Source organism: Numida meleagris, chromosome 22 (assembly GCF_002078875.1).
Source record: "Numida meleagris isolate 19003 breed g44 Domestic line chromosome 22, NumMel1.0, whole genome shotgun sequence".
NCBI classification, from domain to species: domain Eukaryota; kingdom Metazoa; phylum Chordata; class Aves; order Galliformes; family Numididae; genus Numida; species Numida meleagris.
In genome coordinates this window covers 150,810-174,450 of record NC_034430.1, presented here as the reverse complement: position 1 = coordinate 174,450, position 23,641 = coordinate 150,810, and the positions used below count along the sequence as shown (strand labels likewise).

At 51.0% G+C, this 23,641-nt stretch overlaps 2 protein-coding genes across 7 annotated transcripts; both read left to right on the top strand.

Moving 5' to 3' along the window:
* On the top strand, positions 148-10,075 carry LIN28A (lin-28 homolog A). The gene is made up of 4 exons (XM_021375713.1): positions 148-178; positions 848-1,050; positions 8,647-8,831; positions 9,805-10,075. Exons 1-4 carry the CDS (start codon positions 148-150, stop codon positions 10,016-10,018), a joined length of 633 nt encoding a protein of 210 aa, XP_021231388.1. The 3' UTR covers positions 10,019-10,075.
* On the top strand, positions 13,475-23,621 carry DHDDS (dehydrodolichyl diphosphate synthase subunit). Of its 6 annotated transcripts, XR_002432478.1 has the most exons (11): positions 13,475-13,599; positions 14,804-14,887; positions 15,809-15,925; positions 16,540-16,682; positions 17,561-17,677; positions 17,861-17,962; positions 18,593-18,707; positions 19,453-19,560; positions 20,644-22,195; positions 22,337-22,441; positions 23,426-23,621. XR_002432478.1 is itself a non-coding variant. In XM_021375482.1 (9 exons), exons 2-9 carry the CDS (start codon positions 14,825-14,827, stop codon positions 20,878-20,880), a joined length of 1,002 nt encoding a protein of 333 aa, XP_021231157.1. In that variant the 5' UTR covers positions 13,475-13,599; positions 14,804-14,824; the 3' UTR covers positions 20,881-22,223. The 6 variants fall into 6 exon arrangements, 5 of the variants coding, with proteins under 5 accessions (XP_021231157.1, XP_021231158.1, XP_021231159.1 ...); XM_021375482.1 differs by lacking the exons at positions 22,337-22,441; positions 23,426-23,621 and having other exon boundaries at positions 20,644-22,223; XM_021375483.1 differs by lacking the exons at positions 22,337-22,441; positions 23,426-23,621 and having other exon boundaries at positions 13,484-13,599; positions 14,809-14,887; positions 20,644-22,223.

Genomic DNA, 23,641 nt, shown 5'->3' with positions numbered 1-23,641 from the left:
AAGCCGGGCTTTTTTGTTGCTTTTTTTTTTTTTTTTTTTTTTTTTTTTTTTTTTTTTTTGGGCTGATACCCTCAAAGCTGGCCGAGGAGGAGGAGGGAGGAGGAGGCGGTAACAGCCACAACTCGGAATTTGCAAGCGAGTGTCGGGATGGGGTCTGTTTCCAACCAGCAGTTTGCAGGTTAAGTTATATTATTGTCGCAGCCCTCCTCGGCTCCGCGATTATTAATAACGGCGGCAGAGCTCGACGGGGCTCTGGGACTCCCCTAGTCCCGCTGTGCCCCGCTGTGCCCCGCTGTGCCCCGGCCCCGGGCCCGGCGTGGGGGGAATTTTTTTCCACCCCCAGCCCTGGGCTGAGCGCAGGAGCTCGGGGCTGTCGGGTGTGGGGCCAGTGGGGAGCAGGGTTCGTGGTGCTGCGGGAAAGTCCTTATCGCAGCACGGTGTGCTGGGGTAGGAAGGTCGGGTCGGTGTTTTAGGAGACGTTTTCCTTTTTTTTTTTTACTTATATCTTTTTGCTTCTCTTTTCTAAAAAAAAAAAAATACCCCGTCTTTGATTTTTTTTTTTTTTTTTTGGGGGGGGGGGGGGGGGAGGATGTATTTTGGGTTGCTTTTATATCAATTGTTTTTTATTTTTTTAATTTTTTAAATTTTTTTTTTCTTAAACACTCTGGATTGGAGAACGGCCCCAGTGCTCCCATCCCTGGCCCCACTGCGATCCCGTATGCACACATGTGCTGGCACAGCAGACCGCCGGGTTTGGGTCACGGTGGTCATTATTTTGCCTCTCCCATCCATCAGGACCCAACTTCAGGCTCTTTCTGTTCCTTCTCTGAGGGGCTGCCCCACTCAGGTGCTTGCTGGCTCTCTTCCCCAGGTGCAAAGCCAGGCGAGGAGCCAGACGGAGATTCACCCAAAGCTGAGAATGATTCCCAGCCGCTGCATGGCTCCGGCATCTGTAAGTGGTTCAACGTCCGCATGGGCTTCGGCTTCCTCTCCATGACCGCCAAGGGCGGTGCGACACTGGACTCACCCGTCGATGTCTTCGTGCACCAGGTATGCTGCGGCGGGTTTGGGGTTGGAGGCAGGGGGGTTCAGCCCCAGCATCCTGCCCTGCGGATATTCATGCTGGGGCAACAGTGGGGACCGTTGCTCCTGCCATCCCAAATTGGTGTCCCAGGGGATGGGATCCCCCATGTTCAGGAGAGGAGGGCAGAGAAGGGCAGTGCAGCCCTTGGATTGCTCTCCAGGGAGCAACCTCATAAACTGATCCTTGGGATCATTTAATTTTCTCATCGTGTTTCACTGGAGAGCCCTTTGGAGGGCTGGATGCAGAGGAGCAGGTGCTCACTGGGTGGAAAAAGGGGTGCACAGGGCACACTGGAGCAGGGGTGCTGCTCACCCCACGGAGGGAAAGGGGAAAGAGCTGCGTTTCCACCACTGCCAGGTATGGGGTGCTGGGTGCCCTGCGCGGGGATGCAGGATGGGGCTTTCCCCAGCTCCACCTCAAAGGGCAGCAGCTCATTCCGCACGAGCCCCAAGACACTCATCCCTGGGAAGTGGGGAGAGAAAACTGCCTGTAACATGATGACATGCGCTCGGTTCTTCTGCTGCGTTTTGAGGGGCAAAGTCCTGCTGCAATGTGCCCAGCTCCCTGGCAGCAGGTCAGGGCTGCACTTCATCCTGCATGGCACAAAGCGCGCAGGGTCACGCACGTGCCCCTATGGATTCCATATGATAACGGCAGGTCTCGTGTCCGGGTTTGACCCGCGCGCATGACGCTGGTGTCCTGTGCCGAGGGAAACTGCAGCTTTGAGGCTGTGGCTGCTCAAAGCCACTTCAGTGGTGGGGAATGAATCCAGCCCCAGTGGGGTGACCATGTGCAGGGGTTGGGGACATGGGATTGGGGATGGTGCCCGAACTGGGGCCGTGGGGACAATCCTGGGAGGGAGATACGAGTTCAGTGCTAGGTGCTTGGGAACAGGGCTGTGCGCTGAACCTGGGTTCCTGCTCCTCCAGGGAAAATTGCAGCTGTCGGAGATTGGAAGCAGTATGAGCGCAGGGGATATGAGTGTCTTTGGAGCAAACTCAGATGGTTTTGTGCATGCGGTTGGGTGCAGGATGAGGATGGAGTGCTGGTGCTGGTGGTGGGTCCTGGGGGGCTCCCAGCCCTCCCCTGGCAAGCAGAGGGACAGGGGAGAACAGAACCCCTTCTTTGTAGGATCCACTGTGCAGAAGTGCTGTTGGATGAGGGTTCCAAACCTGGCAGGGAAAGCCGAGCTCTGGGTGCTCCCCAGGGGCAGCAAATGGGTCTTTGCATGTCAGTGCTGTGTCGGTGGGGGGGAGGCTCTCTCCTGCCCCTCTCCCTGGGTTTATTGCCCCCAGACAGTCTGGTTTCCTGATTGCTCTTGCTCACATTCCTGCAGGAAAAGAGGATGAGCGGGGTGTCCTCCTGGCATTCCCCATTTGTTGGGGCCACAGGGACCAGAGGAGGGTTTGGTGCACTCAGAAGGCAGCGAGTGCTGGGCACTGGGCAATTCGGGGTACAGGGTGGCATTTGGGCTGCCCAGGATGGGTGTGTGGTTCCCACTTGCCTGGACGTATGCAGCAAAGCCGGAGTGCTTCTGGCACGTGCAGCCACCAGCAGTAAAGCCATTTGGGGTTGATGCAGTGTTTCCGTCACCACTCCATTTGCTCTTGGCATAAAGTCACTGCTTTCCTGCAGTGAAGCCAACCGGGACCATCCCACTGCAGGGCATTGCCAGCATTGCCTCGACCCTGCTCAGCACCCAGGGAGAGCAGGTCAGACCCCAAAGGGCAAAAGCCAGTGTGGGGTCAGGATGCTTCGCCCGGCACCCAGCTTGGTGCCCCCACCCAACCATTAGGGTGCAACATCCAGAGCCCCCCCAGAGTCCTCCCCTCTTCATTTACATATGTGAATGATGACCCACAGGAAGTAATTGTGGGAGAAAGAAGGGAATTGGCCTCTTTAGATCTATTAAATCACTTTATTACAGGAACCAGGTCTGAATGGCCCCGCTCTGCGGGGAGCGCGTCTCCATCTCTCTCCCCCTTTATCTGATCACAAAGAGATTAAAATCTCGGCAGGACAGGAGACTAACAGGGCTCCTCCAGGGCTGCCTTTCCCTCTCATTGTGAGCTCAAAATGAGGCATTTGGGTTAAAATGCCTCCCCTGGACACTGGAGATGGATTCATTTGGGGGCTGTGGTCCTGGGCTTGCAGTGCTGCTGGGATGGCAAAGTTGGCCAACGAGAGAGGGGAAATCTGCACTCCCCATTCCAACATCCCCAGAGCTCGATGCCTGCAGCAGAGCAAGCACTGCCCCACAGCCCTGGCTGAGAGTGGAGGGGATGGGGCTGCTCCCAGCCTTGTACCCTTCTGCATCTCAGCTCCGTGTCTCAGAGTGTTTATCCAACCGATAGGCTGAAATCCTTGATAAAAGTGACAGCATTGGGTAGTTTTTCTCCGTTTCATGATTTTTGGCAAGGAGACCTGCTGGGCATAGCTGAGACTCAGGGGGGCTGCAGGGGTTCATCAGAGCAGCAATGCCTATGGGGGCAGGGAGGGATAAAAATCTCAGTTTTCCAGTCTGGTGTGTGATGCTCCCACGGGTGTGGGATGGAGCTGCAGGACGGGCGCATCCCCTCGGAAGGGCTCCATGGGGCAGAGATGCACTTTGGCCTCTCTGCTTTTGGGGGGAGGGGAGGAAGGAGCAATCCCTTTGTGGTGGTGTTGTTGTTGTTGTTGTTTTAATTAGTATTATTATTATTAAATAAGCGTAGGGATAAAATTGCATTGCAACATGCACTGCCACGTCCTGGGAATGGGAATTGCCGGCAAATTGTGAAAGAGAGCGGCTTTATCCTGGCCCTGAAACCTCCTTCAAGATGCACACACACACAAAAAAAAAGCCTCCTGTCTCTGTCTAAAGATTAACTGATGGCTGCAGGCACCTCCCTTCCCCCATCCGCCGCTCTCGAGCCCCCAGGGTGACGGCAGGGAGAGAAAAAACCCTTACATGGTCTCCGAGAGAAAATGGCCCAAATGAATGGGATTTCTCCCGTTCTCTGAACCCCTTACCCGGCCACTCCCAGCTCCGCCATTTCTTCCTCCCCCCCTCCCCAATTTATTTATTCCTAAAAATAACCGACCGCACCGAGGGAAGTTGCTGCACTCCCGGACGTGCTCCAATACGGGAGTATGAAATTAATATGCAGCAGCTGATCCTAATTAGCCTCTGCGTGGCTGCCGCCCCCTCCCCGCACATGGGAAGCGCATAGGGTTTGGCAACCCGGAGCAGGTAAAAGTGAGTGGAAATGTGGATTTAGGGCAGGTGACTGTGTTAAAGAGCCCCCAGTGGATGGGTTGTTTTACCCGAAATTAACTTAGTGTTTAATTTTGCTTGCTTATGGTGGAAAATGAAGAGAATGCCTGGTTATTTTGGCAGGAAAGTGGCTTTATTTTGGATTTACTTTGCGGAAACTGGGCTGAAATACAGAGCCTGGAAACCCCCAGTGATGTTTTGGTGCTCACTGCGCTGGGTTCCCCCATCCCTGTAGCACCCCCAGGCTCAGCATCTGCCCAGTGTTGGCACCAGCACTGGGCTGCAGGCAGACGCTCCCTGCTCTGCCTCAAAGCAGCAGCACCAGGAAAATATTTGCTGTGGGATTTGAGAAGAGGGAATTCCAGGCAGGAATCACTGCTGTGCTAGCCTGGATTGTGCAAGCATTAGCCCGAAGTGGGCCAGTGCAAGCCCTCTGCTCCCCCTGGCACAGGAGTGAGGAAGGGTCTGCTCTGTGCCAAACCCAAATTGGGGAAACTGAGGCACGAGCTGCCCTAATTGCCCCGGACAGCTCAGCACCAGAGCTGCTCCTAACTCAGCATCCCACCCAGGCTTGTTTGCCTGGAGATTTCAGAGTTTAAAGCAAAGCAATTCCCTGCACAGATAAGGGCGAGGTGCAGCGGCCGCTCCGCCCGAGGCCCCTCTGGACACAAAGATGGTTTGATTGAGTGGCCAGGGCCGGCTGGAATAAACGTCTCCTTGTGTTGCGCTGGGGAGGCCGCGGGGACAATGGTGACCCTGGGGCTGGCCGAGCCCCTCCAGTGCCCGGCAGAGTGGAGGCAAAACCAGGGCTGCCGCAGAGCCACTGCCACCGCCGGGGGAGCAGCGCTGGGTTTGGGACGCTCCAGCCCCAAAGGGCCACAACAGAGGCTTTGTGGGACGAGAGGAGGAGGTGGGAGGTGCAGGTGGACAAGGGGAAATGGGTGGAATTGGGGTGTGGGGAGTGTACCGGGGCAGCAGGCAGTGCTCAGCTGCTCGTGTGTGGTGGCTTTGTCTGTGTTAAATCACGGTGGTGGGGTTGGGGATGGGTGAAGGGCCCACAGAGGGGCTGCCTGGCACCACAGGGAGTGGGGACAGGCAGTGTTGGTGCTGCTGGTGCTCCTTTTTCCACCAGTTAACTCTGAACCCTACTGATGACAAGCAGAACCCCATTGGTACTCATGCTTTGAAACACAGTTTTATTACAAACACTTTGTGTTTGAGAGCCAGTGTCACTCCACACCCTCCCCACCAAAACCATCTCCCCACGACCATCCCCAGACCCCAGACCCTGGCACCCTGGCACTGTGCCAGCACATGGGGCACGGTGGAGCTCAGGAGGAAAACCACCGCACAGCAGAGAGGCTGTCAGCCCCCATGGCCAATGAAGAGGGTCAGAGGGGCCGTGTCCATGCCGGCCACCCTTCCTCCCCCCGCCGTGGCCTGGAACTCCTGGAATTTGGCCGGCATGAGCGCGGCCAGCCCTTTGTTCTCGCTGGCCAGCCCTGGTGGCTCCCAGCCTAGGCCCTCCCCTACGCTCCCCCTCGCCAGCATCCCTGGCTCGCTCTGGGCCCCCCTTCCTCTCCTTATTTTTTGGGGAGGGGGGGGTGTGGAGGCCTGGGAAGGCTCCCGCTTTGTGTGTGGTGTGGGACAGGGGCTCTGGGCCCCTTCCTTTCAGATGCAGGAGGTATGCAGCTAATTCAATGGGCTGCAGTTTGATTACCTATCTGATAACAGAGGAATGCCAGCAATGTGTGTGTTTTGGGAAGGGGGCAGGGGGATGCGCAGGGACCACCAGCCACTCACAGCTCACTTCAAAAGGCCGCAGCGGGGGGAGAGCTGGGGTGCCCTGGCCGCTGCCCCCCTCCTTCCCTGGGGAGAGGGCGTTTCCTTTGGCCTTTTGGCGGAGGGGGCCGGGGGCTGAGGAGGCAGTTGTCATCCTCACCCGCTGCTGGAAAATAAATAGCTTCCCCATCATGTTGCGGCAGCTTCAGCTCCAGTCCTCCTCTTCCTCGTCAGCCAAAATGGGGCAACAGTGGGGAGTGAGGTGGGGGAAGGGGGAGATCATGATCTTAGGCGAGGAGTGGGACCCAGGGAATGGTGCCAGGGTCCCCCCAGCCAAGCTGCAGCTTTGACCCATTGCACAGAGCAGAGTGCCTGTGAGATTTGGTTGCTGGCAGTGTAAACACAGCTGGGCTGTAAACACCCCAATGGAGATCTCTGCGGGAGATGGAGGTCTGCACAGGCAGCTGCCTCACATCCGCCAGCCTCCAGCAGTGCCTCCAGTGCCACCGCGCAGAGCTCAGCTCCTCCATGCCCCGAACACAGCTCCTGCTTAGGTGGTGCTCAGCAACCTCCTGGTGATGATGCCCAGGATCCTAAAATCATAGAGTCATTAAGGTTGGCAAAGACCACTAAGATCATCTAGCCCAACTATCATCACCACCATGCCCGCTAAACCATGTCATGCTCCTGGTGATGCTCAGCATCCTCACCATAACGCACATGGGGGAACTGAGCTGGGACTGGGTAGCGATGTTTATGGCTGCACTGAGCTTGTCGGGGGGCTCACCAGTGGCAGGCCATGTGGTGCAGGTTTTGGCTGTTTTTGGCAGTAGAGGCCCTCAGATAGCAAATGTGGTTCCATCTGGAGGATCCTTGCCTCCATACCCATGGGTGAACAGATGTGGGTGACATGGCCCTGCCCGTGGGGTTAGTCCCATTCTGAGCCAGAGTCCAGGATGTGGTGGTAGGGACTGGCGTGGAGAAAGCCCCATGGGAGGTTTGGGAGAGGAAACAGGGAAAAAGCAGCAGGAACAGGGGCAGTTCCTCAAGCTCTGCTGCATTTCCACTTCCGTGTGCTCACAGATGCATGTGCATCCTGCAAGGTTCCACTGAGAAAAATCACTCCTAAACACCAACAACTCAATTTCCTCCCTCTGTGCTTTCCTGTGGGGTGTCCCTGTGTGCGTCCTGGGCAGATTTGGGAGTGAAGAGGAAAAGGAACAGGGGAGTGGTGTGGCTGCCCTTGCTGAGCAGCATGCCCGCATTGCATCCCTGTGGGAAGCGTGGGCGGCCACGTGACGGAACTTGCAGCCCATGAATGGGAGATGCTCCATTCATAAAAGCAGGGTCCTATGGCTGCGCAGGCGTCGGCGCCACGCTTTGCCGGGAATCCCAGCCCAGCGATGCAGAGCTGCTCCTCCCTCTGACAGCAAATCCCTCTTAACTCTTTGCTTACGCTTGTCAGACTTCTGCTAACAAAGTAGAGCAAAACCTCTTCTCAAATCTCTGCTTGGGATGCGGCAGTGCTGGTCCGGCAGCGGTGCTCATGGCACAGGTGGACAAGAGATGCTGGGTGCATCTCTACTCCCTATGATGTTCTGCTGAAATGGATGGGTCTCATGAAAGCAGAGTGGATTTTTCCACCCCCTCCCACCCTGGGTCCTTCTGAACTCCCAGGTTTGCTTTCAGTGTTGCTCCATGCAGTGATCCCAGTGGGACAGGGGATGCTCCCAACAGCCACAGCCAAATGGCAGCTTCATTGCTGGAGGCACTTAAAGGGCTGGAGCTTTAGGGGTACCCTGCTCCAGCATCCAACTCTGCAGCTTTTTAAGGATGACAAAGCAAAAGCAGCACAGAGCTGGGGTGAGCTAAGGCCAGAAGAGACTCATTTTTGGGAACAGCCATGTTATGTCACATCAGGCAATAGCAACCTTCGGGCCCCAGAGAAAAGCTCCTTATTGTTCTGCCAAGCGCAGTGGGGAGGGACCAGTGCACGCTGCCCTGAGGGCCCCAATTCCTACCCCGGCGTGTTGCATCCTCTGCAGCTCAGCTGTGGTTTGAGGCGAAATCTTCTGGCCATGCATCCATGTCCCTTCAGTTCTGCCTCTCGATGGGGAGGAGAGAAGGGCTGTGCATGCATGTGCAAAGCCTTGATATCCCTTTGTCTCTTCAAAATGAAGTTTTGCATTTCCCTGTGAGCATCCTCAGTCTGCAGCTTTGGGAGTCTGCAGGGAGCAGTGCAGGGCTGGAAGGGGAGAAGAGGGCTGCTGGTTTGCAGTGTGGAGAGCTAGCATTTTGCAGCAAGCCCTGCAGATATTAGGGTCAGAGCTCCTTGTTTGCTGTGTTACAGAGCCCATCTCATCTCTGTGTTACCAAACAGATGATGAAAAGTGCACAGTCAAGCTCAGTCCTGATGCCCACTCCCTTGGGCATGCGGGACATCAGCATACCTGGCACCATGGGATGGGACTCGTGGTGTGCCGAGGTGCAAACACAGACTGATGTCCTCTCCTCCTGCCCCCAGAGCAAGCTGCACATGGAGGGCTTCCGCAGCCTGAAGGAGGGCGAAGCTGTTGAATTCACCTTCAAGAAATCCTCCAAAGGTTTGGAGTCCATCCGGGTGACTGGCCCAGGAGGTGTCTTCTGCATTGGCAGCGAGAGGAGACCCAAGGGCAAGAGCCTGCAGAAACGCAGATCAAAAGGAGACCGGTAAGGGGCAGATGAGGCCTGATTCAGGGCTGGCTCTGAGCCCCGCGGGTGCCAGGAACTGCCTGGGGCTGGGCTGTGGTGGGGGCTACGTGGTCAGGGACCCCTCGTGTTGCCCCGTCCTGCCCACTTTTGGCCAGGGGCTGCAGGGCACAGTGTGGGCAACGACCCTTCGTCTGAGAAAGCCACTTCCTTCAGCGCTTAATGAGTGGCAGATGCAGCTTGGTGGGGAAAGGGCAGAGAGGCACAAGCGAGAGGGCAGAGGTCAGGGACACCCCGGGCTGACGCTCCCCTTTTGTGTGGGAGCCTCGGTGGGCTGAGCTGCACAGGGGTAATTTTCTCTAAGAGAAGCCCTTGCTTGTGGGGAGGAAATGACCGGACGTCCTGGCAGCAGCTCCCACGGGGAGGCTCTGGGCCCTGGAGCCAGTTCCCGGCCACCCCTCAGCCCTGCTGCCTGGGGTGCTGGATCTCAGCGTTCCCAGAAAGACTGCGCACCCCAGCAGAGCTCTGGCTGCACCCCTGAGTTTGAGGTTTCCAATCAGTTTGAAAGGAACTGGGGAGGAAAAGGAAAGAGCAATGCTCAAAAGTTTGGGGCTTCCAATGAGCGGGAAAGGAATTGGAGAGGAAAAAGAAAGAGCAATGCCCACAGCTTTGGGTTTCCAGTGAGTTAGAAAACTGGGTTCTGCCTGTTTCTGTCGCACCGAGCACTGGTGGCTCATACTGTGGGGTAACCTGCTATGCAGGATCCACAGACCCAGGGTCCATAACCATGCTGCTGCCAGAGGGCTGCGAGCCCCCCAGTTTCACCCCCATGTGCTTGCTTTTGGCACATGGGTTTGCTGCCATCTCCTGGGTACCAGCAGCACCACTGGGACAGATCTAAAATCACCTGGGACCAAACCCAGGATCCTCCCCTGGCCCCAGTGAGTCCTCTCCTTTTTTTCCCCCTCCTCGAATCTCTCTCCTTCCCACGCAGATGCTACAACTGCGGCGGGCTGGACCACCATGCCAAAGAGTGCAAGCTGCCTCCGCAGCCCAAGAAATGCCACTTCTGCCAGAGCATCAGCCACATGGTCGCCAACTGCCCCGCCAAAGCACAGCAGTCCCCCAGCTCTCAGGGAAAGCCCGCCTACTTCCGCGAGGAGGAGGACATGCACAGCTCGGCCCTGCTCCCCGAAACCCGGGAATGATGGCGGGCAGTGGGGGGGGCTAACACTGGGATGGAGAGGCTTTGGCAAGGCAAATGGGGAGAGCTGAGGGCAGAACCTTTTCCTCCTTAAAGCCTGGCTTTAATTGGGATGGCTCCAAAAATAGGAGGGGGAGCATCCAACGCACCTCTCCCAGATAAAAAAAAAGTAAAAATAAATTGCTTCATCTTCATTCTCCAGGAAGCTAGGAGGAGGAGCAGGGAGGCACAGCTCAGGGAGGCTCTGGTGGCTCCTTGCTCCCTGCCCCGTGGCAGGAGCAGGGAGAGACAAGGGTGGCAGGGCTAGAGGGGATGCCCACGGGCCGGCCCCGTGGCCCCCACAGCTCCTTGCCTCCAAAACATGGGGCTGGAAGTGCTCTCCTTTTCCCCACAGAGCAGCACGTGGCTCAGTGGAGCTCAGCCTTCTGTGTGGATCATACCCATGTGGGACAAACACCACTGCTCCTCCTGCCCACACTGCACCAGCACCCTGGGCTGAGCCTCCCATGGGTACAGGAAAATGGGGACCTGGGGTGGCAGCAGCTGCCCTTGTCCCTCCCCAGCCTTGCCTTTATTTATTGGCCCCAGTGACAGCCCTTCTCCTGGGGCCAGATGCCCCAACCGTGCCAAAGCCAACGCCAAGTGAAAGCTGCACTAGGATGTGCGTGAATGACGTATCTTTGGGTTTGTTTGTCGTCTTTGGTTTGTTTTTTTGTTTGGGTTTTTTTTTCTTTTTTATATAAATATTCAGTTTTTGTATTTTTGTATATTTTAATCTTTAAGAAAAGAAGAAAAAAAATACGGAGAGAAAGAGGAAGGACCTAATTCCTGCAACTTATTCTCAGGTATTCGAGCAATCTCAGGGATAAAATACCTCTGTAGCCCAGTGCTGGACAGAGAGGAGGGTTTTTTCTAACAGCACAAAAGGTTGTGACAAAGTTTGTATTGGAAGCGTAGATCTACCTCACTGGATGTTTGCTAGGTGGACTGGCATGTTGTTGAGCTTTTTGGTTGTGTTTTTTGGTATGTTTGGGTTTTGTTTCCTTTTTAACTGTATTTTAATAGTCTCTTTCCCTTCTCCACTGGACTAAGGAGGAATTTGGGACAGAGAAGCCAGGCAGTGCCGCAGGGCGGGGAACAGCTGCTAGAGCCCATGTTGGCTCCCCAACTCCTGATTTTCTCCCAGCCTGGTGGTTTTTGAGGACTGTCCTCCATTTCTCTCTCCTGTCTACATGCCCCCTCCCTGCCATCCCAGTGGGAATGCTCCTGTCCATCCTGTGCTGGATTCTCCCTGTCACCTGCGGGCTGGGATGTCACACAGGCTCCCAGCAGGCCATGGGGATGGCGACCTAAAAGCCAGGATGGGGATCCCAGGGCATGCAGTGAGAGCTGACAGCAGCCAGGGAGGGTGCTGAGAGACTGAGCACTGTTCTGAGCCCTCCTCACTCGTCCCCAGGCTGGGACCTGCTGGTACAAGGGACCTGGTGCCAAGGTGCACCCAGCTCCTGGCCAAGGAGGGCAACTGCTCCATCTCTCTCCTCCCTTCCTGGCTTTCCCCAGACGTGGGCTCATGATGGCTGAGGGATGCTCTGCATCCCTGATTTTGGACCATCAACACTCCGCTCCTCAGACCAGGGCTGGCTGGAGCCTTCCCAGTGAGGGGGTCTTACTGTGCTAGTGTCTCAGGACATGCGCATGGTTTCTGATATTCTTTACTAGAATATAGGTTTAGATGTGGAGCAGGGCTGGACCAGATGGAGAGCATCTACTCCAACCTCACCGGCAGCATCACTGCACCCAGCGACCCCTGCGGGGCTTTGTTCTGCCCCAAATCTACCCCTGCTCTGAGGCTTGAGGGGTTGGAGAGCAGCTCCCAGCTGAGCCTGCCCTTCTCCAGTAGTTCCTATGGTGAGGTGGTGGTCTCTTCTTAGGAGGGTGGGGGAAGGACCTCAAGTTCTCGACTAGTGATGAGATTTAGACTAACCCACTTCAGGAAAACTGCTTTTGTCTGAACGGGGTAAATGCAATAGAACACACCAGGCTGCGTGTCTAACCCTGGGCTTTGGTCCCAATCTGGGGGCTGCTGGCCCACCTTGGTTGCCAGTCCCTGGTTCCTGTATCTGTCTGAAGAGTCACGTAGGACATTTCCCCCCCCACCCCATTTAATAGTTTGGTGATTTTCTGCTAGCTGCCTAGTATCTGTAAATACCTCTGTAAATCTTTCTGCTTTCTCTCAGTATTCTCTTTGATTATTGTTTACAAAAGTAAGAGGGAAAAAAAAAAAAAAAAAAGGAAAAAAAATAGCCAAAGCATCTAATAGGTTTTGGACCAGGGAGACAGGATCTTCTCTGTGTACTCTGCCTTGCAACTCTGCGTGGGGATATGAGTTCTGTAGCCATCCCTGTCCCTAAAGCAAAGAGCCACCAGCTTAGAGAATCACTCAGGTTTTCCCCAAGGCCAGTACGGCACCGGGATCCAAGCAAACAGGGATTTTATCTGTAAAGGGAAGCCACACTGGAGAAGATGGGATTGATTTGCATCTTCTTGTTGCGTTTGCTGTCGTGGTTCTTCCTGTGTCTTGACAGTAATTAACTTGCTGCATCATCACCCACCTGCCCATGCTCGGCTCACAAGCGCTGGGCACTATGCATTGCGGGACAGCAAACCGCAGGCAGATGAGGCTGCACTCAGGGTCCTGCTGTAACCGGGCGTTTGAATGTATGAGGAGAAATGTCCCTCTCAGGATGGTGCCTCCACTAGTGCGAAAGCCTCGAGTCACACGATTGTCTACAAGGAGACAGAAGAATGTAACTCCATGTTTACTGCTAGCAACCAAAGCTTGTTTGTGACAAACTCTTGAATTGTATGAAGTGTGTGGGGGGGGGGGAGGATGAAGGGGTGCGTGTGGCTCCACTCGGCCGCGCTTTCCAACGAGGTTTCCTGCTGGAATCCCTGTAGCCAGGGCTGCGGTTCCTCTTGCTGCAGGTTTACCCCCTCCATTCCTCATTTATTTGTGATTTTTTTTTTGTAACAACTATGTAAAATGTGGGGTTGCTTTTTTTTTTTTTTCTTTTCTGGAAAAATAAATAAACAAAAACCACAGGCGATGGCTGCTCGTGACATTCTGTGTGCTGGGTCTTTTCTTTTACCCGGGGCTGTGAGTTGAGAAGCTCATCCCCAAAGCAGCGCTGAGAGTGGAGAGAATAGGAGCCCATAAAGCACGAACAGGAGCAGGCCCAGGCCCCGCCACCGGCCTAAACCACAGCTTCTTCCACCGGCTGCCCCCACAACCAACTGACCCCTCTCTAGAGCCTCAGCTCGCGCTCCGGGAGCTCCTCGGGCCCCGCCGCAGAGCCCCAGCTTGGTCACCAACCCCGTACCCCTCACACCACCCACACTCCCCTCATGACCCTCTCCGCTGAGCGCCCCGCGCGCATGCGCACCAGCCACTCCACGTCGCGTCTGCGCATGCGCGAGCGGGTGACGTAAGCGGAAGGGTGCGTCAGTGGCCTGAGGGGCTGAGGCGTTGCCGCCAGGACAGGTAGCGGGCGGTGGGCCGGGGCCGGTGTCGGTGCCGAGGCAAGGGTAAGGGTTCTCTCTGCGGAGGCTGGATTTCTGCCGGTTCCCTCCTTTTCTCTCCTCTCAGGAAGTCGGGGGAAGTGGGAGCCGTCCCCTCAGGGAGTTAGAGCTGTTCCCGACGCGGTGGCATGATGTGGGGGCCCGGGCGCCTCTCGGGTGTCCTCGGGGGCAACCGTGTGGCTGGGGCTGGGCTCGGCCTCCTTCGGGCGCTGTTCCTGGCTTGTCGGGCAGTGGCTGCTTTGTGGGGAGCGTTTTTAAAGGTGACTGTGCGAAATCTCGGGTAAAAGATTGATTGCTCTTAGCGGTGTTGGGAGAGAAGGTGCTTTTAGGCCGAGTTACTCAAGAGCTTCGTGAACGCGGCTCATGTACCAGCGGTTCCTTAATGCTTTGTGGTGGCATCTGTGGCCAGATGTCCCTTTCTGAGGGACCAACAGAGAACGCATATGCAGAAAATGCACACTGACTTTGCAGTTTGGCTCTGCTTTCGTCCTGAGCTGTGCACAGGGTGGTTGGATCTGGCCTGCTGCCCCCACAGAGCTGCTTTGTCCACATCTCTCAGGGCTCCAAGCTGAGCAAAATGAAGGTGAATGTGGAAAGTCAGGAAACTCTTATATCCTTATATCTCTTATATCCTTAAGACAACTCTTATATCTATGACTCTATGATATCCTGTTAGCCTAAACCAAATATTTATGTTTGATGTGGTGAAAAGCGATGTTTCTAAAGCTCTGAAGGCTGATTTTGTTCAACCTGTGAGAGAAGAAATCACAGTGGTGTCTGTAAAGCAGGGTGGTTGGTGACGTAGATGGTTGCTTTGAACAGTTTCCAGCAACTTCAGCACAAAAGCAATGAAGGTCATTTTGCAATCATTGCTCCATGACAAGCTCAGTGGTGGTCCAGTGTAAGGCGAGAGCTTGTTGTGTCTGTACGAGCTCAGCAGCTGTTTCTCAGGTAGAAGTAGTAAGGATTTTATTTTGCTTTTTTTGCTACAGTTTGTGGAGCATCAAGTCTCATGACATACAGCTAGAAAATTCCAGAGCTCATTTCTGACCTGTTTACCTCCCTTATTGTCTGCTGATCCACATGATAAAAAGGGCTCCAAGATAGTCAAAGCTTATTTTTCCAAGGTGATCCCAAATAGTGTTACTTTAGACTTGGATGGAGTCTTCTGTACCTCTAATCCTTTATTTTCATCTTCCTGCTGAAAAAGAAAAGGAGTTCTTGGTAAGACATGTCGTGGATCAGAGAAGGCGAGCTGACCATCATTGAGAGGTTTTGTGCCAACATAATTAAGGTAAGGAGTGAACTTTGGTTGCCTGCGGTAAACAGTAGTTAATAGATTTGCCAGGGTTCAAAGTGGCACTATTTCTGACTGATCTGCTCTAGAGAGGTAGTGTTGCTAGCAAGGGTAGGTTTTAATGCTAGCACTGCATTTGCATCCCTAAGTAGTATTCAGGGATGGAAAATTACTTAAGCTTAGTCTTGCAAATGAGCAAGGCTGTAGGCAGTGCTTGCCAATAATGAGCTTACACTTCCAGGCTTCCAGGTTTTGAGCCCTTGCTGATGAAGGCAGGATGTGGGAGGAGGGTGAGTGTGAGATGGTTGGATTATGGATCTAAGAAATAAAACTGTGTTTCTGCTGACTGGAATAAAAACCTTCTAGTTCCAGGGAAATTTTCTTCTGGCTCAGCAGAGTCTTGGAAGTGGTACTGCTGTCCTTTTCTCAAAAGGGTCTGTGCAGGCCTAATGAGGTCAGTGGAAAAAAGTTGCTCACCTTAAAGGGCTGATGATCTCATGATTTCACTTTTCTTCACCGGAATGAATTGTCTGTGAAAATGTCCCTGAACTCTGAAACGAAGATAATTGCAACATACAGCTCTGTGCACTTTCCCCTGTAGCTGCAGAAGGAAGGTGCACAGTGACAGTCCTGTTCTCCCTCTGAAGTACTGCAGTTCTCTGTCATGAAACAGGAATGAGGAGAGTGAAGTTGCTTTTTCAGTTAAGGCAGTTGTCAGTACTGACACGTTTTAGTGGGAGCCTAAGCTGGAGTTACCAGATAGGTGATTAGCATCTTAATCTTTCCAACTCCAGGCTTTAAGCTGGGAGAAACCCACTGTACTCGGATGTACAGAGTACTTCCAGGATGATGGGACTATGCTCTGTGATGCAAGATGCCAGCTTGTCTGTCAGCTCTCTGTTTCTCCTTATGTTCTAGGCAGGTCCAATGCCCAAGCATGTTGCCTTCATCATGGATGGCAATCGCCGTTATGCCCAGAAGTGTCATGTGGAGAGGCAGCAAGGACATTCACAGGGTTTTGATAAGCTGGCACAGGTGGGAAGAATTTTTGTTGCTTCTGGGTTGTGTATTAAAAGTTTGAGATGTGTTTGCCAACTGACTTTGTTTACCGCTTTACTGATGTGTTATGTTCTTTCTCTTCTCTAACTGACGTCAGGTCTTGTGCTTGCAGCTGATACTGGTCATCGAGGGCCTGACTTCAGCTCTCTCTCATTCTGTTACCTTGCTGAGTCTTCTTGTCACTTGTTTTTTTCCTCTGCTTTACACTTGATTAAAATGTCTGCCTTGCAGATCTTGAAGCTTAATTCTGTGAAGCAAGTTGAACTGCTTTGAAAAGCATGGTGTCATGTAATTTATCACGTCTGCAGGAATTGCTTTTGCTGGCTGGATTAGTCACATATCTATTATGGAGCCATATCCTAGGTGGTGATATTTTCCATCTGTTCTTTAAGATGAATCTGAGACTATGTCAAGTAGGAATCATTGTCAGATCTTGATGGTTGTGTTTGTTTGTTGTTTTGTTTTGTTGTTTTAATTTTCTTTTTTATACAGTGTTAGCATATTGGGAAATGACAGTTCTAGTAGTTGGGGATATGAGTCTGTCTGATTACAAGTCTGCTTATCTGACTTTTGTTTTTGTTTCCTTGCAGACATTGCGGTGGTGTTTAAATCTGGGTATTCGGGAGGTCACTGTTTATGCCTTTAGTATTGAGAACTTTAAACGATCCAAGGAGGAGGTGGATGGACTAATGGATCTGGCAAGACAGAAATTTAGCCGCCTACTGGAAGAACAGTAAGAATCAATCCTCTGATAGCTGTTTCCTACAGGGTGGAACAAAAGCAGAATGTCATTTAAGAGAGACCTTTTGACTTGAGACTTCCACATATGGGCACATCATGTATTAACTCACTCTAGAGCTGGAGAGCTAGTTCGAGTAGTGCATGTGGATGGAACTGGTACAGATCTGAGTGAGCAGGGAGGGACATTACAGTGCAGTGTTGCACAGTACCTTGGTTGTTTGATGCCTGACAGATAAGTGCTGTGTGAAATAGTTGTTTATATGTTTGAAGTAAACTGTGAGGGGATGCAGCTGGGAGCATGAGAGGGAGAGGACAGCATGTGTGCACTGCTCTTGATCTTCTCAAGTTGTGTCTGAGTACTGCAATGCCCCATGATTCTAAGAGGCCAGCTGCCCAGTTTCTACCCAGCGTTGCTCTTTATGAGCGATAGATCAGAAAGTATTTGTGCTGTTCCGTGTTCCAGTAATCAGTAATTGTGCTGTTTTCCTATTTTTTTGATTAGTTAGTTGCCTAAAGTCTGTGGTTTTATTTTATGTTTTCTGTATGTCAATTTTCATAACTTCAGGTAGGCATATCTAATTTGCAATCATTATCTACTCCTTTGGTTATGTCTGTACTTGAGAAACCTGTATGGGGATTGATCGTCTTCCCTTTAGGGAAAGGTTTGGGATGATCAAACCTAAGCAAATTCTCAACACTTGGAAAAACATCTAGTCATTATCTCTTAGTCTGATTCTTAGTTTTGCTAAGGCTACACACAGGCATAGCTTTCTTTTTTCATTTGGTGGATGTTATGCAAAGGAAGTGTGGCAGTCATGCAATAAGGGCTGATCTGTTTTCTGCAGTCCTCACTCTTGTTGTTGGGTGTAGGGAGAACCTGAAGAAGCATGGTGTGTGTATCCGTGTCCTTGGGGATTTGCCACTTCTACCCCTGGATATTCAGGAACTGATTGCCCAAGCTGTGATGGCAACCAGGAACTACAACAAGTAAGTAACAGAGTTCAAAGTAACTGATACCTCGTGCCGCCTTCTGCTTGTCAGGTACACTTGTCAGACATGATGTAGCTTTTTTCTTTGTCCTAGAATCACACAGAACTGTTTAGATAGACTTCTTGTTACCTGCTGGACCTTCTTTACTTCCAGGTTTTCACATCTTTTTCCTCTTTTCAGGTGCTTTCTAAATGTCTGCTTTGCATACACATCAAGACATGAAATCAGCAACGCTGTCAGGGAGATGGCCTGGGGGGTGGAGCAAGGACTGCTTGAACCCAGGTAACTCTTGTTTTTCCGTGTGGGGCTTCATAGATAAAGGCTGCCTCTCTTACCTCCTACGCTTTAATACTAACTGCCCAGAAACAGAGTGGCTTTTAAATAGATTCTATTGAACCAGTCCAACTGGAACAAATGACTTCAAGTTACTATGCAATGTTTGGTTTTTTATTATTCCAATTACCATGGTGATAGGTACACAACTAAGAAGAGAAGTTAGGTCTGTATCTTAAGTTACTTTAAATGTGAAGGCAGATTTCATACTGCAGTGCTGGGCTGCTCAGTTGGCAGTTTCAACTGTGAGGTCAAACAACAGATGAATCATGAATACTGAACTGTTCCTCTACCCTGGAGGAGAAGGAGTAGTTAGCTCTGTTCCAGATGGAAGTCTTCACAGTCTTTCCACCACTATTTTATGTTTCAGAGAGCGTAGAGGGATGCTCAGGGGGCTGAAAGAGCATTTGAAATAGCCCCAGTCTGTCAGAAATAAGTTGATGACTAGCAGTGCTGCAGTCCCATCTACCTAATTTTAATCTGCAGTTCTGTGTTTATAAAAATACTTAGTAATTCTGATTTAGTACTATCTCCGTTGGATCAGGAAAGTGGTCTTAACAAGGTGCATCTGCCTTTTAGTGACGTGTCTGAATCATTGCTTGATAAGTGTCTGTACACCAGCAACTCCCCTGACCCAGACCTCCTGATTCGAACCTCTGGAGAGGTCCGGTTGAGTGATTTCCTGCTCTGGCAGGTAAAGTTTTTGTTTTCTCCATTAAGTATTCCATCTTTGCATCAGAGAGAGTTATGACTCTGAGTGTGATGATGATGATGGCTCTTAAATTCTTTCTACCAGAGTTGAGGTAACTTGTTGGATGAACTGAGTGCAGGGGCACCTCTAAGGAGTCTCTGTTTCTTGCAGTTCTGTGAATACAATTACCTCAAATACTGAAAGGCAGAAATATGTTTAGAGCTGAAAGCTTGTGTTTTTCAGCTCTAGAATATCTGCAGCGCACCACAACTCCTAGATTCATTAAGCAATTTAAATGCCATGAGTGGGCAGCAAGGAATATCATGAGATATCATTTAATAAATGGCTTAAATGTCATGTCCTGATCTTCAGTTCATGTGCTATTCCCTTAACTCAGCCTTTGATAGTCCAACGTCGCTTTTTTAGTTTTGTTGTATATCTGCAATGCTTAAGCTATTAAAAATGCCTCTGTGAAGACCAATGTCACGTTAGAGAGAATTCTGCAGACATTTTTACATGAATGGATGACTTGTGTTCTAGCATGAAAACTAATTAGATAGGCTTGACATTGTGCAATTTCAAACTATCCTGGCTGATATTTATTTAATTTTACGTAGAATCTGATAACACAGCCTTGGTGAAATCTTTATGGGGAACCTGGCATAGTTTGACCAACAGAGCTGCATCTTGATGACTTTTTTTTCCCCTTGCTGGATTATTATATTGTTGGTGATCTTGGTTTCTGCAGACATCCCATTCATGCCTGGTGTTTCAGTCAGTGCTGTGGCCAGAATATTCCTTTTGGAACTTGTGTGAGGCTATCCTTCGGTTCCAGATGAACTATAATGCATTACAGGTAAGGAAGATGGAGATCAGGTGAGAGTGTGCAAAGTGAAAACAAAGGAATTGTTCATTTAATGAGTTTAGTGAAGGCCTTGTTTCAGTACCAGCAGCCAGTGTGAGATGTGATGCATCTCCTGTACCCCTGTGTCTTGTTACAGTGTGTTAGCATGTGGGCAGACTCCTCTGCTTTCGGGAATAACTAAATTATCTGGGGTCGCTGCTGTCTCTACCGGTTGTTGCCACTGTACCAGCTGGAAATGTGTCCCTTTCTCTTATCTAGCTAGACAGAACAAGTAAACAATCTTCATTGCTACTGGGCAAAATCAGCCAGTTTAACTCCAAACAGTTACTACTCCTTCCTCATCTGAAAGGCCAGTTCTTCCCCTTAATATCCCTTCATGCAGCTGTGGAGGGCTTTTAGGTTTGTGTGTTAGAGGCTACAGGCTAGGATATACATAAGAAGAAGAAATCCAAAAGTGATGTTCTGCTAAAATAATTCAAACACTTGAAGGATAGGCAAGGATAGCTGCTGCCTTTACTTTTTGCTGCCCATCCTACTCTGTCTGGAGCTCATAAATTATTAGGTCGCAGACATTTGGGAATGTTGAGCCCACTCTTGCTCTTTTGCTAAAGCTGGTAGATCTACACTTGATCGCAAGCTAAAATAATTGCCCTATAAATCACTGTTCTGAATCCCCTAAAACCTTTCAGCTGCTGCATGAATAATACCAAAGATTCTGTGATGACATTGGCAGGCTTGTGTGTACGTCTGTGGTTTGAAGTGCTCTTGTACACTTTGATTTTGTATCTGAGGACTTTTCCACAATTTGTCATGACCTCTATGTATTTTAACTAGCAGTTAATGCTTGGAGCAGACAAATTTCTGGGGGAGAAGGTCCTGAAGGATATCCCTGTATTTCTCTAACCAATTGAGCAGAATGCCTAGAAGCACACACAAAGTCACTCTTCGTTTACCCTGCAGCTCAGTGGCCAAGCAGAGGCTGTTTCTTCAAAGGCCTGTGCTGCCTTGTACCTGTACTACGGATGAGCTGAAAGGCCTGGTAAAGTGCTAACGTTATACTGCTTTTCACTCTAGAAGGCCAGAGACTCCTACATGGAGGAAAGGAAGCAACAACAGATGGAAAGGGATCAGGCTTATGTGACAAAGAAGCTGCAGCAGGAGGGTTTTGCATCCCATGGAGACTCTCGGCGCCGACGGACACTGTTGCAAAAATGCACTGCCATGCGGGAAGAGAGAATCCAGGGCTTTCTACAGGCGCTAGAGCACAAGAGAGCGGACTTCTTTGAAAGATTGTGTACAGTGTCTGCATGACATAAATGCTGGGTGGTTCTTGGGAAGGCAATGTTTAATCATGTTAGAATAGCTGCTGCCCGGAGGAATTCACTTGGTGTGGTTCTGCTGTGGGGATGCAGGGCTGCCATAGGAAATGGAATCCCCACTGGCACTATCCAAGGGCAAGGACAGAGTACTGTGAACCTTTCTAGTTCTGTGAATGCTGCTGAGGGAGGTAATGCCGTCCTTCTATCTTGCCTCCCTGTCCCTGTTGATAGAGGGAGCATATGTGCACCTCACTGTCTCCACTGCTTGGTGTTTTGATGACAAGGAATTAACTAAAACAAGCCTCTTGTTCTGTTGGGCTCCTCATGAATTAGCTCAGGCAAACCATTTCAGTCATGTTACGTCAGCCTGGACTTGAATTCTTTGTGACTTTGTAGTAGTGAATCTTCTGGTGAGATTTCTCTGTGTTCCCATCCAATTCCTTCCTCAACAGAGAGGATTGTTCCTGGTATGTAAGAGAGCCCTGTGCCAAGCACTGGTAGAGATACTCCCTGCTGCCTGCTTCAGGATAGCATCTTGCCTTTTCCCCACCTTACTATGCTGGTTTTGGTATATCTGATCTTGGCTTCCAAAGAGGTAAAGCAAGATGTTGTCAGCCTTGCCATAAAGGAAAAAAAAGATATGTCAGAACTTGATCAGGTCCTGCGATCCTTTCCCAGCAGTGTGGGATGGGGAAAAACCCAAATGCAGAAGATGATGTTGAAACAGAGTGTGTTGAGGAAAGGGGGAATAGTCCAAAGAGGCGAGGAAAAAACAATTGGTTAGGAATTAATGTCATGGCTTACAAAGGAAAAGTTAGCCAAAACCAGGTGATAGGAACAGTATGCCAAATTCCTCTGAGATGTCTCTAGAGCTAGGACTTCACATCCATTTCCAGGGAATGAGGGTGGGAATACAAGAATACAGTAGCCAAAACCAACCTCTGACCGCAGCCAAAATGGTCTAAGTGCTATATAGCTGACTTCAATGGGAGTGGCCAGAGCAGCTGTGGAGTGCTACTTCTCAAGTCTCTGTCAGTGCAGAGGTGGACTAGCTAGTTTCCAGGATTGATTCTGTCTCTAATTTTTCCTGGTTTCCGTCCCTACAGTGGAAAACATAACAGGAAATGTTTCTGATGCATATACAGGTGCAGCAGTATCAGCTATTGCTGTTTTTCAAGTGTTCTTTTTTTTTTTACCTCCAGGTGAAAATGAGAAAATGCAAACTTAAAAGACTTTTACGTACTGCAAACTCAGCATTTTGAATGTGATTGTGAAGAGGATAACTACATTGTCAAACAGTGAATAAAGTATATTCATATCAAATTATTTTTAAAATGAGCTTAACATTTTAAACCACATATTTTTGTATTCTAAAGTGAAATGAAGTTGGCATCCAGATCTACCATGTTGTTTAACCTATGGCAGACTGTTCATCTGGTTTCTCTTAGGCTGGGGAAGATTTGATGGCTGCATTCGTCGTACCATCATGTGAGCAACATGCTGATATCCCAAGATCTGGCTGAGTGAGACTCTGTGCACATGCATCCTCTCATGTAAGTAGCAAGCAGTCCCTTGGATGGAGAGTGCCAAGATGATTGGAGATGTCAGCTTAAACTTCTGTTGTATTTTATTTTGTCTGTCTGTACATTTTGGGAAGTTCTCTGTAGAAATAACTTATTCTCCATGAGATGGAGCGCTCTCCAGTCAGCTTTGCAAGTCAGAGAGAGGGAGATTGTTTCTATCCAAGAATGTATTTTTGCCTTGGATGTTTTTGGCTGTGTTCTGGTTATGAAGGTGACCAAAGCTCCAGTGCTCGTTCCCTACAAAGGAGTGTAACTGTGGCGGGTGTGGTAACTGCTGGGTGTGAGTTCCAAAAGGTTGGCAGGGGAAGTTTTAATCCATTTTCTAAAAGCCATTGCTGTGATGGGGGTGGGACAAGGTGTGTTAGTTTCTGCAAGAAGTGGGAGAAGGCTTGTTGCCTCTGAGATTTATTCCACCTGCGCCAGTTATTGTAGTGAAATGCAAAATTTCCTGTAAGCCTTGCATCAGCATAGGCTGTAAAGGCAAAGCCTGAGTTCTCAGGAGTGCATCTTTCCCATCAGTCTTGCACTGACAGCTGTGGAAGGAGAGCTGCAGGTTAACGTCAGTGAGAATTAACTCCCTGACCGGTGTGTGGCAGAGGTGTTAACAGCCAGCACAACTGGGAAACGTTGCCGGGCACAGCACCATTGCTCTTGCTGCACCTGAGGTCTGAGATAGTGCAGTCTGTTCCAGTGAGGGCTGGGGAGGGGTGTGGGTGTGTGTGCATGCACGCATGTGCTGTTCTGGTTGTCATTCACCTACAGAGAAGTGTGAGCATCTGCGTGGGACAAGGGGCTCCTTTAGGGAGAGCAGCTGTGCAGGCATGCAGTGTAAGGGGTGGGAGCTACACTACGCCACCTGTGTGAATTGCTCTAGAGCAAAATTTATTGAATGGGGATTTGATTTTTTTTTTATAAAGGTGCGCTGCTTCATCCTCTCCCTTACTTCTCTTTCAGCTCTTCCTGGCAAAAGAAGAGAGAGGGGGAGTGAGAAGTTATCCTTCCTATTCCCGGAGCGCTCCGCAGGAGGCCGGCAGCAGTGGTGCCCCGAGCCGCGGAGCTGCGGCCCCGCGCCTGGTGCTGAAGGAACAGCTCCGCTGCGCGCCGCGGAGCGGGGCCGCCCGCAGAGGCCCGAGGGCTCGGGCGCCCAGTGGCACAGCGGCCGCTCGCCGC